Here is a 13,060-nt window from a genome sequence, read left to right as displayed (position 1 = left end):
GCTGTACAGTGGGAGCGGCCCGCCAAGGTGACTGAGCGCTTGGGAAGGCTGCTGGAGGCAGCAGGGAACAGGGGTGTTGACACAGTGGGGGTGGGGCAGATGCCCGAGGCCCCCCTCCAAGTCCAGGGAGTCACCAGGGAGCCTCGAGGAAGAGCCGGGTGGAGTTCCCACCGTGGCTCAGTGGTTAACAATCCGACTAGGGACCATGAGGTTGTGGGTTCGATCCCTGCCCTTGCTCAGTGGGTTAACTGATCCGGCGTTGCCGTGAGCTGTGGTGTAGGTCGCAGATGCGGCTCCGATCCTGCGTTGCTGTGGCTCTGGCGTAGGCTGGCAGCTACATCTCTGATTAGACCCCTAGCCTGGGGACCTCCATATGCCACGAGAGCGGCCCACGAAACAGCAAAAAGACAAAAAAAACCCAAAAAAAACCCAATCCGACGAGGAACCATGAGGTTGCGGTTCCATCCCTGGCTTTGCTCAGCGGGTTAAGGATCCGGCATTGCCGTGATCTGTGGTGTAGGTTGCAGATGCAGCTCGGATCCCGAGTGGCTGTGGCTGTGGCATAGGCCGGTGGCTACAGCTCCGATTAAACCCCTAGCCTGGGAACCTCCGTATGAGGTGGGAGCAGCCCTAGAAGAGGCAAAAAGACCAAAAAAAAAAAAAAAAAGGAGCCAGGAACCTAAGAAGGCCCACCTCTTACCCACTCAAGGAGAGGCCAGGATCCCCTCCTTGCTTCCAGGGACTGCGAGGCCTGGGAGGGCAACGCTGTTCCAGTGGAGGACCTCTGCTCCAGTTTCTGTACCCTGGCTGAACTGTTTTGGGGACGTCCCTCCCTCCTGGGGCTGTGTGCTCTGGAGCCAGGAACAGGGCAGCCCTTCCTGGAATCCTGGCTGGGGTGGGAGGACCTGCCCCCTCCTTTCACCCCAGATGAGAAACCCTGGTGTCTGATGACTGCCAGGCAGGGGTCATGCCTGTTATGGACACGCACAGTGTCCTCTGGCCACACAAGACCCACGGCAGAGATGCTGCCCTCTGCTGTTGGACCCTGGATCCACTCCTCTGCCCGAGCCTCGGACCACAGCCCCTTGCCAGCTGTGCCCTTGGCAGCCATGACCCCCACTCAGACGGTTCCTCTTGCAGCCCACACTGCTAGGACCCCCACAGTGGTCCCCACCACCCCATCCTGCTCCCCACTCCTCTGGGAAACACAAGGGGCTTAGGCCTTCTTTCCCTCCATCCCATGACTCCTGCCCTGGAGCCTCTCCCCGAGAGAGCCCCCCTCCACCCCACTGTCCCGTAGACAAGTCCTTCAGTGCCGTGGCCTGACCCTCAGTACATGTAACACCCTCCCCCGCAGCCCTCAGAGAGAGAGCAAAGCTGAGCATCTACCGGGCAGCCTGGCACCACTGGTCGGCAAGGGGCACAAGGCCCAGAAACCTGCCAACAGCTGCAGGGCCAGAAAGATGCCCAGGCAGGGAACGGGAACAGGAGGGCCTCTGCCCCACATTCCAGGTCAAAGCCTTGCAGAAGGGGGATGGGCAGGCCTGCCCCAAGAGGACAGAGAGAGCTCGTGGTCAGACGTCACTGCCCACAAACCATTTCCACATCTGCCCAGCAAAGGTGCTGGCCCACCAGACAGCTGGGGACACTGAGGCTCAGAGGAGCTAAGCGACTGCCCCCAAGATTAAAGTGGAACCAGGGCACAGACCTGAACAATCAGACCCCTAAGGCCAGGGACCCACACGCACATCTCTCGTGCTGCTGAAGACACTACCAGTCTCATGGGATCTGCTGGGCTTAGCTGGCTAGACCCGCTTCCCCCAGCCCCGCTCTTGGGGTTTTCCTGGGTATCCCCGCCAAAGGCCCCTAAGGAGCCAGGACCAGGACCGGAGGCAAGAGGGGGGCTCAAGGCTTGGCCCCCTCAGGACCCACAGGACACGCCTCATACCAGACACTCCACTCCTGGTCCTTGGGGTCACCCATTCCACCCGTGACCAGCACACAGAGGCCACACCGAACCAAGTGCTCACGAGCAGCTCGACAAGTACGTACAAAGGGTTTTTATTTGCAGGGAGCAGGACTCTAGTCAAACAAGCCGAAGCCCATGTCGTCGTCGGACTCCTCCGACTCCTCCTTCTTCTCTTCTTTCTTCTCCTCTGCTGTGGGGACGAAGAGCCCAGGGAGTGAGGCCCTCCCCGTGGTGCAGGCCACACCCCCACCAGAGACCCTGGCTCACGTGCAGCCTCGGCTGCCTGAGCCTCCACTTACCTGCAGCTGGGGCAGAACCTGCAGCAGGAGCTGCAGACCCTGGGGCAGCGGCGACAGCCACAGCCCCGCCAGAAGGTACGCTGGCCAGCTTGCCAATGCCTACGGAAACCAGAAAGGGCAAGTGAGAGCGGGGCAGCAGGTCCACAGTGCCCACCCTGGAGCTAAGGTGGACGACACATTTATGAGCAGGCAGATGGTCCACTGCTCCAGGGTCCAGATGCTCACCCCCAGCACTGAGCTCAGGGACAAGGCCATCTGCTGGGCTGGCTTCGCCCTGTCAGGCATCCAGAACAGGAACAGCTCCCCACCAGCTCCAGCCTGATGTCCCTATAAACCACATGCCCGGAAGAGGGCAGGGGCCTGTGATCACCCCTGGCACGCCCCATCTCCCAATGCCTCCCACCCAGGGAGAACGGGGAAGCTTGTTTACAGGGGCCCAGTGAGAACGAGCCCCCCTCCGCAGGGTGTCTAGAAGCGCCCAGGCATGAGCCACCAAACCCTGCTCACTCCTCTGGGTTAAGGCTTCTAGGGTGCTCTGGTCCACAAGCGAAACCTGGCAGGCACCAGGCTGGCCAGCAGGGATTAGGATGGACCGTGAAAACCGAAGCCTGGATGCAGCCTCACCCTGGGCAATGACGTCCTCGATGTTCTTCCCGTTCAACTCACTGATGACCTAGAGAAGGTGACACCAGGGTTACCAGGAGCCCACAGTCGCACCCCCGCCAGCACCACCTACCCGCTCGACAGGCGACAGACGTGCTGCACACGGGAGCCTGCGCTGGCGGCCTCAACCTTACTGCCGTGCAGGACCCATGACCACAGAGACCTAGCCACCGCTCTGTGGGATTCAGAGGTTCTCCTACGCAGCCACACAGACCGAGTCTGTCCCTTCCTTTGCCAACACAGATGCCCTCTCGACATGCAGCAAGAAAGGTAACTACAACTGCCAAAAGAAACGACCCAGCGAAACCAGTGCTCCCTACGGGTCAAGAACTGGGGGAAACCAAGGAAAACTTAAGAAAGACTTAGCCACTTTCACTCAGAAAACAAAGCAAAACAAGAAAGCCGTATAGGAGCTCCAGTCATCTGGCCTCGGACCCCCACGGAACCGTGCTCACCGAGACGCTACTTCACCGAACCCTTGCTTCTCTCGGGCTGTAAAAATTCGCCCAAAAGACCCCAAAACCACACGGGCTGGCAGAGGCCTCCTCCTAAAACCGCGGGCACGTCAAACTACACTTTCCCAAGAAAAGCGAGTCGGGTAGCAGGGAAGCCCGGTTGTTTGAACACACAGTCGGCTGGGAGCTTCGGGCCCCGGCGTGGCCGCTACCTTGTTGAGCCGATCGTCGTCCGCCTCGATGCCCACACTGTCCAGGATCTTCTTGATGTCCTTGGCGCTAGGAGAGGTATTGCCCCCGAGGGCGGCCAGCAGGTAGGAAGCGACGTAACGCATCCTGAAGCGCGAGGAGGGTGGCGGCGTTAGCCGGAGGCCTCCCGCCCCTGGCCCGCGCGCGGCCACGCTGACTCGGTCCGGAGACCTCGCCGAGGGCCGGTCCAAGCATTGCGCCGCGCCCCACCTGACCTCCTCGGCGCTCTCAGCCCCAACCCGGCCCGCGACCCCCACCCGGTCCGCTCGCCCCAACTCACTCGGCGGCGGCAGAAGGGCCTCGCGCGTGCGACCTCGGCGGCGTCAGGGACAGAAAGGAAGACGCCGGCGCGGGGGGCGGGGGTAATCCACTACCCAGAAGCCCCCGGGAACTGCACGCCTCACCCTTTGAGGGCGCCTTCGAATGACGTCACTCGGGCTCAACCAATGAGGACGCAGGAGGCGCCATTATCCTATCCTGTCCCGCGGTCGCCGCCACAGAGGCCAAGGGCAGTTCCCGGGCCGCCCTCATGTGTATCATGGGGAGGGAGTCTCCCAAATCCCTGGAGGTAGCGGGGAGAATCAGGACGCAAGCTCGAAGTGCAGTATTTCTCCCTTCAGGGTTCCCAGAATGCCACGCGCCGCCTACATCTCCCAACATGCAGCGCGGCTCCACGCCGGGACTCTCGGGAGGTGGGGGGGGAGGGGGGTAGCCGACGTGGCCAGAGAACTACTAGTCCCGTGGTGCACGGCTACCGGAAGGGCTAGTGGGACGCTGCCTGCGCGGGTCGCACGTGGCGCGGGCGTTGCGCTGCTCGTCTGGCCTGCCCCGCTTCCGGCTTTCCGGTGGCTCCCGGCCCCAGAGACTGAAACTCGCTGTCCAGCAGGGCCCCGTGATGGGACCAAACCGCTGCTCCCTCCAGTGTTATGGCGGGGGCCGCAGGCGAAGCTAGGAGGCCCTGTCACCGCCTCCCGGAGGAGCGGAGCCAGGAGTGCCCCCGCCCTCGTGCCCCTCCCCTGACCTAATCTTGCTGTCTTGGAACTGAGCTCAGTTCCTCGACGCGGACTTAGCACATTTCACTCAATCATTGCTCCGTGTCAGGGACCTTGCTGCAGGCTGGCGTCAGTCCTGAGAGCGAGCAGGCGCGGCCTTGTTTCCGCGGAATTTAGATTCTAATTTCGCGGACACACTAAGTAACTAAAGGAGGCAGTCCTAGGCTGAGATAGAACTTGAGAAAGGCGGTAACGGGGCTGAAGGACGAGAAGAGTCGACGCTGCGAAGATCTGGGGCGAGCATCAGGCCACAACGCGGGGGGGGGGGGTGTCCGATGCAAACGCCCTAAAGGGGTCGGAGATGGGTTCAGAGGCAGCAGCCAGTCCGAGTAGGCTCTCACAAGGAGAACTCTCGAGTGTAACGCATCACGCCCGGGTTGTTACTGCGAGTCACGCAGTACCCGCATTATATAGACAGGAGATCACTCCCAGAAAGGTTTTCTTGCGCAAGGTCATCCAGCTACGATCTAGCGGGGAAACCATATTGCGATCCCACAGGGAAGTGGCGTGACGTGATTGTTTTTACTTAGTTTTTCATGGAAAAATAATAACAATTAGTGTGTGGGGTTTTTTTGGCTTTTTTAGGGCCGTAGCTCGGGGGCATATGGAGGTTCCCAGGCTAGGGGTCGAACCGGAGCTACATCTGCTGGCCCATGTCACAGCCGCAGCAATGCCAGATCGAGGCACGTCTGCAACCTACACCGCAGTTCACAGCAACGCCGGATCCTTAACCCAATGAGCGAGGCCAGGGATCGAACCCACAACCTCATGGTTCCTAGTTGGATTCGATTCCACTGAGCCACGACGGGAACTCCAAAACTTAGTATTTTAATCATACAATTTGGTAGCACTAGGTACATTCACATTATTTTGCAGTTATCATCACCATCCATTTCCAGAACTTTTTTCTCCTGTCAAACTGAACTTCATAGCCATTAAACAATAATTCCTCATTCCCCTTCCCCAGCCCCTGGCACCCACCCTTTTACTTTTGGTCTCTACATATTTGACTGCCCTAGGGACTTCTTGTAAGTGAAATCATACAGTATTTGTCCTTTTGTGTATCGTTTACTCTATTTAGCATAAGGCCCTCAAGGTTTGTCCACATTGTAACAGGTGTCAGGATTTCGTTCCTTTTTAAGGCTGTGATTTTTTTTTTTTTTTTTTGGTCTTTTTGCTACTTCTTGGGCCGATCCCGCGGCATATGGAGATTCCCAGGCTAGGGGTCCAATCGGAGCTGTAGCCACCGGCCTACGCCAGAGCCACAGCAACGTGGGATCCGAGCCACGTCTGCAACCTACACCACAGCTCACAGCAACGCCGGATCGTTAACCCACTGAGCAAGGGCAGGGATCAAACCCGCAACCGCATGGTCCCTAGTCGGATCCGTTAACCACTGCGCCACGACGGGAACTCCTGATTTTTTTTTTTAAGAGCAGAATCTGCGACATATGGAAGTTCCGAGGCCAGGGGTTGAATCGGAGCTACAGCTGCAGACCTACACCAGAGCTCACAGCAACACAAGTTCTTTAACCCACTGAGCGAGGCCAGGGATTGCACCTGAGTCCTCATGGCTACTAGTCGCGTTCATTACCACTGAGCCACGAGGGGAACTCCTGTGATTGGATTTTAAAAAAAAGTTCTGGCAGCTATGGCAAAATAATGGGGGATGGGAGCTGGGGAGAGTGGAGGCCTGGTGGGGGAACTGCCATCCCAATGGCAGTGATGGTGGTGGCTGGGCAGTGGGGGAGGAAAGCAGAGGCACAGTGTCATTTGGAGCAGCACAGGCAGAAGCAGGTTTGTCCACGTATTCGTCCACAGGCACCTGCTTTGCCAGTTGAGGAAGCACTGGTGGGGAAGGTTCCCGCAAGAGTCAGACCAGGTTTGAGGTCCTTGGCTTGGGTGCTCACCAGCTAGTGGCCTCGGGCAGCATCTGAACGTTCAGCGCCTCCTTCACCTCCCTTGTGGGATGCAGAGAAGGACAGAAGGACGCAGCCCGTGAGGAAGCCCTCGGCGGGGGCCCCCACCCAAAGCAGTGTCTTCAGAGCTGAGACCTGGGCTCTGCAGGGCTTGAGAGGCGGCCGTTGGGGCTGGCCGGGTGCAGACTCAGAGCTCTGTCTTCTGGCAGGAGATGGGTGTGGGCCGCCAGCTGCGATCAGCCCCCAATATCCCCGGCCCGCCCTCCCCCGAGGTTGCACCAGCTCTTTTTAACACAGCGCGGAAAACGCACGGCCCATAGCAGAGCGGGCGAGAACTTCTGAAAGGGCGGGCTTGGTGGCGCAAGGCGGGCTTTCCCGCGGGAAGGCTGGACGGCACGGACGCACGCGGACCGGCAGGAAGCTGAGTGTAGCCGAGCGGCAACCGGTAGGGGGCAGGCCGGGCGGAGGGGCCCGGAGACCTCTGCCCGCCGACCCCCGCCGGGCGCAAGGCGCGCGCCTGACGCGGTGGAGCCCGGAAACGCGCCGCCTGGAGCGCAGGTATCGCGCGGCCCGCGGGCGCGGCGTGGGGAGGGCGGTGCGGGGAGGGCGCTCCCCCGCCCGGACCCGCCCCGAGCGGCGGGGGCCGCGCCTGCGCCGTGCGCCGCCGTCCCCTGCCGACCCAGCTGGCAGCCGAAGTGGCGGCAGAGCCCTCCTCCAGGGGCCAGGAAGTGGGGTCCCGTCCCCAGGACCCCCCTCCCGCTCCCGGCTCCGACGCAGGGCCCCGGTCAACCCGGCCCTTGCCTGGGCACCGCCCCCACGTGGTGGATGTGTGCCGGGCGCTCCGGTCAAAACCGAGGAACGGGAAGGTTGGAGGTGGGGCTGGACCCAGGGCTCTGCGCCCAGAGGCTGAGGAAGAGGGATGGGGGCTGGTTAGGATCTGACCCCTCTAGGAGGCCCTTGTCTAAGCTTCCAGGTTGGGACAGGAAGCCTCACTTCTCCCCCTCCCTCAAGCACATCCCCGGCCCCTGTGCACACCGAGGTCTGAGCCTGGCCCTGTGCCCCAGCGACTGCCACCGGCTGCTGCCTGCTGCCGTCCCAGCCCTGGACAGGCCCATTCCCGGCCCCATTTCAGCAATGATCTGTCCAGCCTAGGCTCCCGGCTCAAGGGCTACCTCCAGCCAGAATCCCCTCTTCTCTGGCTGGGAGAAGGCCCAGCTCCCTCCTACCCATCCCCCCCCACTCCACAGCCTCCCTGGGTCCTGCCTGCGCAGGCCTGCCTGGCGAGCTGGGACATGTCTGGCCCCCGAGGACAACCGGTTTGCGATGGCTGCAGTGGCGGAGGGGCAGGAGCCAGAGCCGTCTGCTGCAGAAGATGCTGCAAGAGATGCTACGGATGCTGTGGCCGTGGGGCCGGGGACGCTCCCTCTCCTGGCCGGGAACCGGCTGAGCCTGGACCTGTACCCCAGGGGCTGCCACCGGCTGCTGCACCTGTGTGCCCAGCAGGTCCCTCAGCTCCTGGAGGTGGAGTTCCTGCAGCTGAGTGGCCACGAAGACCCTCGGCTGCTGGAGGCCACCCTGGCCCAGCTGCCCTGGAGCCTGCCTCACCTCCGCTCCTTGGTTGTCAAAGGTGAGCCGCACCCGGTGTCAGCTCTGTCACAGCCCCATCTCTGGCTCCTGCCTCTGCGTCTCAGTCCCCAAAGGCAAACCGGGTCCCAGCCCCGTCACTGTTCTCTGCATGGCTCTACCCACCCTTTCTCTTCCAGCTGCTCCTAGACCTAGCAGCTGCCTAGTGGGGGGTCTCCGGCCGGTCCCAGGGTGGGTATTTTTCCTGGGGCAGGTCATGGGTGACGGCTGTCAGCTGAGATGAGCCCGCCTTGTCTGTCCCTGCCTCCTCCATCTGCTGGTGTCTCTCTAGCATCTAGGCTTGTCTGTCCCTGTCTTGGCGGACTCGGGGTGGAGGGCTGCGTGTCCGTGCACCTGTTGCCCTGGGTGTCCGTGCACCTGTTGCCCTGGGTGATGGGGCTGAGATGGGCCCCGGGGCCCCTGGCTCTGAGGGCCGTGTCTGCCTTTCCCTGTCCCAGGCGGGCAACATCGGGACGCTCAGGGCGCCTGCCTCCGCGGCTCCCTGGCCACGCTGCCTGCCGGCCTGAATGGCCTAGTCCGCTTGGCCCACCTGGATCTGAGCTTCAACAGCCTGGAGACGTTGCCGGCCTGTGTCCCGCAGATGTGTGGCCTGGGGGCCCTTCTGCTCTCTCATAACTGCCTCTCAGAGCTGCCTGAGGCTCTGGGGGCCCTCTGCGCCCTCACCTTCCTCGCTGTAACCCACAACCGCCTGCAAACGTTGCCCACGGCCCTGGGGTCCCTGTCCACCCTGCAGCGCCTCGACCTCTCTGAGAACCTTCTAGACACTCTGCCCCCTGAGATTGGAGGCCTGAGCAGCCTTGCTGAGCTCAATCTGGCCTCCAACCGGCTGCAGAGCCTCCCCGCCTCCCTTGGTGAGTTGTAGCCTCCGTTCCCTGGGCCTATGGGGAGTGCCCATCGGCTGTTGCAGGCCTGCTCTCTCCCGACGCTCCTTTCTGCTCCGCGGGGCCCTGCGCACGCGGGCTTGCCAACTCCCGGCCCTTGCTTGCCCCCCACTTCCTGGCCTTTGAGGCTCCCAGCGCCGGCCTGCCGAGCCCGCCAGTCCCGCCGCAGGGCAGGGACTGAAAGGGCTTCTGCAGGAGGCCCCGGCATGCGCGGCCTGGCCTGGCGCTCCGGCCCCGACCCTCCTCCGCGGCCCTAAGCCGGTGCCTGTCTGCAGCGGGGCTGCGCTCCTTGCAGCTCCTTGTCCTGCACAGCAACCTCCTGGCTTCAGTGCCTGCTGGCCTGGCCCGCCTCCCGCTGCTCGCCCGCCTGGACCTGAGGGACAACCAGCTCCGGGACGTGCCGCCTGAGCTGCTCGACGCCCCCTTTGTGCGCCTGCAAGGAAACCCTCTGAGTGGGAGCCCCCCCAGCCCCCGCAGTCCCCCAGGTAGGCCCATTGGTGGGGAGGGGGCCCACCACAGACAGAACGCGGGGGTCATCACTGTCCTGACGGGTGGTCTGTCTTTCCACAGGGACACCCGTGGTCCCCAAAATGCCCAGTCTGTTGCTGACCTCAGACCTGGACAGGTAATGGCGTGGGGGACGCGTGGGGCTGGAGAAGCATCCGTCCAGCCTGTCACCCTGTCCATGCTGTGTGCCTGGCTCACGCCTTGAAGGCCTCCTAGAGCTGCCACACTCAGACGTCCGAGCCCCTTCCCGTCTGACCCGATGCCCACCCCGTCTTCCCGCAGCTTTGCCGTGACCCCCCTGGGCTGCTCGGTGACCCTGACCTGCGGTGTCCGCCTGCGTTTCCCTGCTGGCGCCACCGCGACTCCTGTTACCGTCCGCTATCGACTGTGGCTGCCGGAGCCACGCCTCGTCCCCCTAGGTCCCCACGACTCTCTGCTCAGTGGCGTCCTGGAGCTGCAGCCCCACGGGGTGGCCTTCCAGCAGGCAGGAGCGGGGCGGGGGGGCGGGGGGCAGAGGAGGAGGACCCAGGCCCGGCCCTAGGCTCACACCGCCCTCGCTTGGCAGGAGGTGGGTCTGTGGCTGCTCTTTGTGCCTCCGCGGGCACGGCGTTGCCGGGAGGTGGTGGTCAGGACCCTGAGTGACAACAGCTGGAGTGACCTGGAAACCCACCTGGAGGAAGAGGCGCCCAAGGTGAAGGCGGTGCAGCGGGAGCTCTGCCCTGGCCCCACCGTCCCACTGCCCCCACCCTGTCCCTCTGACCCCGCCCCCATGCCTAGCGCGGCCCTGACCCTGTCCGCCTGACCCCTCCGTGCCCAGCGGCTCTGGGCTCACTGCCAGGTGCCTCACTTCTCCTGGTTCCTCGTGGTTTCGCGCCCTGTGTCTGACGCCTGCCTCGTGCCACCAGAGGGGACATTGCTGTGCTCCTCAGGACATCCTGGTGTCAAGGTCACATTCCCCCCTGGGGCCACGGAGGAGCCCCGTCACGTCCGCATGCAGGTACAGGCAGGGCAGCTGCCGAGGGCGGCAGGTGGTGCTCTGGCACAGAGGTGACCGTCCGGGTGGCCCGTCTGCACAGGTGGTGCGCGTGGGCAGCAGAGAACTGCCGGCCCTGCTGCGGGAGCCTGAGGCGGCCGCCAGCCCCCTGCTGTGCCTCTCACAGAGCGGCCCCCTGAGCTTCCTCCGGCCAGTCACCGTGCAGCTGCCTCTGCCCCCTGGCGTCACAGGTGAGAGGCAGTGCACGGCCTACCCGGACTCGTGGCCACCCGGTGCGGGGGGGGGCTGCGTTCAGAAGGGGAGGCCTCAGCCTGCGGCCCCCTCCCGCCCCCAGGCCTGAGCCTGGACCGCTCCTGCCTGCACCTGCTGCACCGGGCCCCGCCCGCAGCCACCTGGGATGACATCACGGCGCAGGTGGCGCTGGAGCTCACCCACCTGTACGCTCGCTTCCAGGTCACGCGCTTCTCCTGGTCAGTGCGCGCTCTGCTTCCTCGGTCCCCCCACCCCTTCCGCGCGGCCCCGCTCACCACCCCCGCTTCCCAGGTACTGGCTCTGGTACACCACCAAGGCCTGCGTGGGGGGCCTGGCGCGGAAGGCCTGGGAGCGGCTGCGGCTGCACCGCGTCAACCTCATTGCGCTGCAGAGGCGCCGGGACCCCGAGCAGGTCCTGTTGCAGTGCCTGCCTCGCCACAAGGTGGGCGTGGGGGTCCGGAGGTTTGGGCTGGCCAGGCGGGGTAGCCAGGCCTTGGGCTCCCAGCCAGTGGGTACCCCCAGGTGGATGCCACCCTGCGGCGGCTGCTGGAGCGGTACCGCGGCCCCGAGCCCTCGGACACCGTGGAGGTGTTCGAGGGTGAGAAGTTCTTCGCCGCCTTCGAGAGGGGCATCGCTGTGGATGCCGGTATGCCCCCTGCGCCTGGAGGAGGGGCCTGGGGTCTGCCCGGGGGTCCCCGCTGAGCCCATCCCCTCCCCCAGACCGCCCGGACTGCGTGGAGGGCAGGGTGTGTTTCGTCTTCTACTCGCACCTGAAAAACCTGAAGGAGGTGTACGTGACCACCGCCCTGGACCGGCGCGCTCAGGCCGTGCGGGGCCAGGTGGGCCGGTGGGCCAGGGCGCCCCCCCCCCCCGCCCCAGGGCTGCCCAGGCAGAGGCCGGGGCCCTAAACCCCCGCTTCCGACCACAGGTGTCCTTCTACCGGGGAGAGGTGCCAGCGGAGGTGCCCGAGGAGGCGGAGGCTGCCCGGCAGAGGAGGGGGGCAGACGCCCTGTGGATGGCCACGCTGCCCATCAAGCTGCCGGTGGGGCGGGCTGGGGGGGGTGGGTGGTGTGTCGGGCACGGGGCAGCCAGGGGTGCAGGGGGGGAGCCGGGGGCCCAGGGGCTGGGGCTCACTGCCACCGGCTCCTCCCCACAGAGACTGCGGGGCTCTGAGGAGCCAGCGCAGGGGGCTGGCCTCTCCCTGGCCCCTCTGAACCTGGGCGATGCTGAGACCGGCTTCCTGACCCAGAGTAACCTGCTGAATGTGGCCGGACGCCTGGGCCCAGACTGGCCGGCTGTGGCCCTGCACCTGGGCGTGCCCTACCGCCAGCTGCAGCGCATCCGCCACGAGTTCCGGTGAGTCCTTTCGAGCCTTCCGCTTGCTGCAGGCCTGGCCTGGCTGCCGGGAGGGCCCTCCTGGAGGAGGCTGAAGTTCCTTCTGGGGGGCGGGACAGGGCAAACAGGTAGGAAAGGAGGTCTGGCCACCCCTGGCCCAGGGAACGCACCCCGGGAGGGTGAGCCCGACCCTGGGCCTGGTGAGCCGCCCTGCTCCGGTCCCTCCCTCACCCTCCCCCCCGTCCCTCTAGGGACGACCTGGATGGGCAGATCCGTCATATGCTCTTCTCCTGGGCCGAGCGCCAGGCGGGGCAGCCAGGAGCGGTGGGGCTCCTAGTGCAGGCCCTGGAGCAGAGTGACCGGCGAGACGTGGCAGAAGAGGTGCGGGCTGTTTTGGAGCTTGGCCGCCGCAAGTACCAGGAGGGCATCCGTCGCACAAGCCTAGCTCCTGGGGACCTCGCTCTGCATGGCCCTTCATCATCGCCGTCCCCGGAGCCGGCTCAGGCCTAGAAGCCACGATTTGGGGCTGGTCCCTGATGTGTCCCCCCACCCCCGGCCAGTGGTTAGGCTCCACTTTCAAGCCTTCCCTGCGTTTGGGGACAGTGGCCCCTCTGGGTAACAAACATGCCCTGTCTGGCTGCTGTCTCAGAGCTCAGTGTGTTTGGTGGTGGGAGAGCAGGGGGAGGCCTGGAATCGGATCCCTGGCTCCTGCTGGGAGGGGCCCTGTGTGCAGACTTGCTTCTGCTCCTTGTCATGTGCCGCCTCTGGGTCCCCATCTTGTCTGGGAGGGAGAGGAGCCCAGCTACACTGTCACGGCTGCAGCGCCGATGGATGCAAAGTC

The 13,060-nt window shown here is 64.1% G+C and overlaps 2 protein-coding genes and 1 non-coding gene across 4 annotated transcripts; 1 reads left to right on the top strand and 2 right to left on the bottom strand.

The window, feature by feature from the left end:
* Window positions 1–2,045: 2,045 nt before the first annotated feature.
* Window positions 2,046–4,023, bottom strand: RPLP2 (ribosomal protein lateral stalk subunit P2). 2 transcript variants are annotated; one of them, XM_047774873.1, is made up of 5 exons: window positions 3,916–4,023; window positions 3,599–3,722; window positions 2,893–2,941; window positions 2,269–2,367; window positions 2,046–2,159 (listed from the first exon to the last, which is right to left on the bottom strand). In XM_047774873.1, exons 2-5 carry the CDS (start codon window positions 3,719–3,721, stop codon window positions 2,083–2,085), a joined length of 348 nt encoding a protein of 115 aa, XP_047630829.1. In that variant the 5' UTR covers window position 3,722; window positions 3,916–4,023; the 3' UTR covers window positions 2,046–2,082. The 2 variants fall into 2 exon arrangements, with proteins under 2 accessions (XP_047630829.1, XP_047630830.1); XM_047774874.1 differs by having other exon boundaries at window positions 2,046–2,156.
* LOC125126598 (small nucleolar RNA SNORA52) lies at window positions 2,731–2,863 on the bottom strand. The gene has a single exon (XR_007134703.1). It is a non-coding gene; the product is annotated as a small nucleolar RNA SNORA52 (small nucleolar RNA).
* Window positions 4,024–7,257: 3,234 nt separating the features above from the next.
* On the top strand, window positions 7,258–12,869 carry PIDD1 (p53-induced death domain protein 1). The gene is made up of 16 exons (XM_047774869.1): window positions 7,258–7,479; window positions 7,854–8,233; window positions 8,688–9,101; window positions 9,407–9,616; window positions 9,702–9,756; window positions 9,921–10,122; window positions 10,204–10,329; window positions 10,456–10,635; window positions 10,715–10,862; window positions 10,967–11,102; window positions 11,176–11,326; window positions 11,407–11,530; window positions 11,605–11,723; window positions 11,813–11,926; window positions 12,041–12,240; window positions 12,471–12,869. The coding sequence occupies exons 2-16, from the start codon at window positions 7,930–7,932 to the stop codon at window positions 12,727–12,729; spliced, it is 2,742 nt and encodes a 913-aa protein (XP_047630825.1). The 5' UTR covers window positions 7,258–7,479; window positions 7,854–7,929; the 3' UTR covers window positions 12,730–12,869.
* Window positions 12,870–13,060: the final 191 nt, after the last annotated feature.

This window comes from Phacochoerus africanus, chromosome 4, assembly GCF_016906955.1.
Source record: "Phacochoerus africanus isolate WHEZ1 chromosome 4, ROS_Pafr_v1, whole genome shotgun sequence".
Taxonomy (NCBI): domain Eukaryota; kingdom Metazoa; phylum Chordata; class Mammalia; order Artiodactyla; family Suidae; genus Phacochoerus; species Phacochoerus africanus.
The sequence above is the reverse complement of the archived record's forward strand: the minus strand, read 5'-3'. Positions and strand labels throughout refer to the sequence as shown.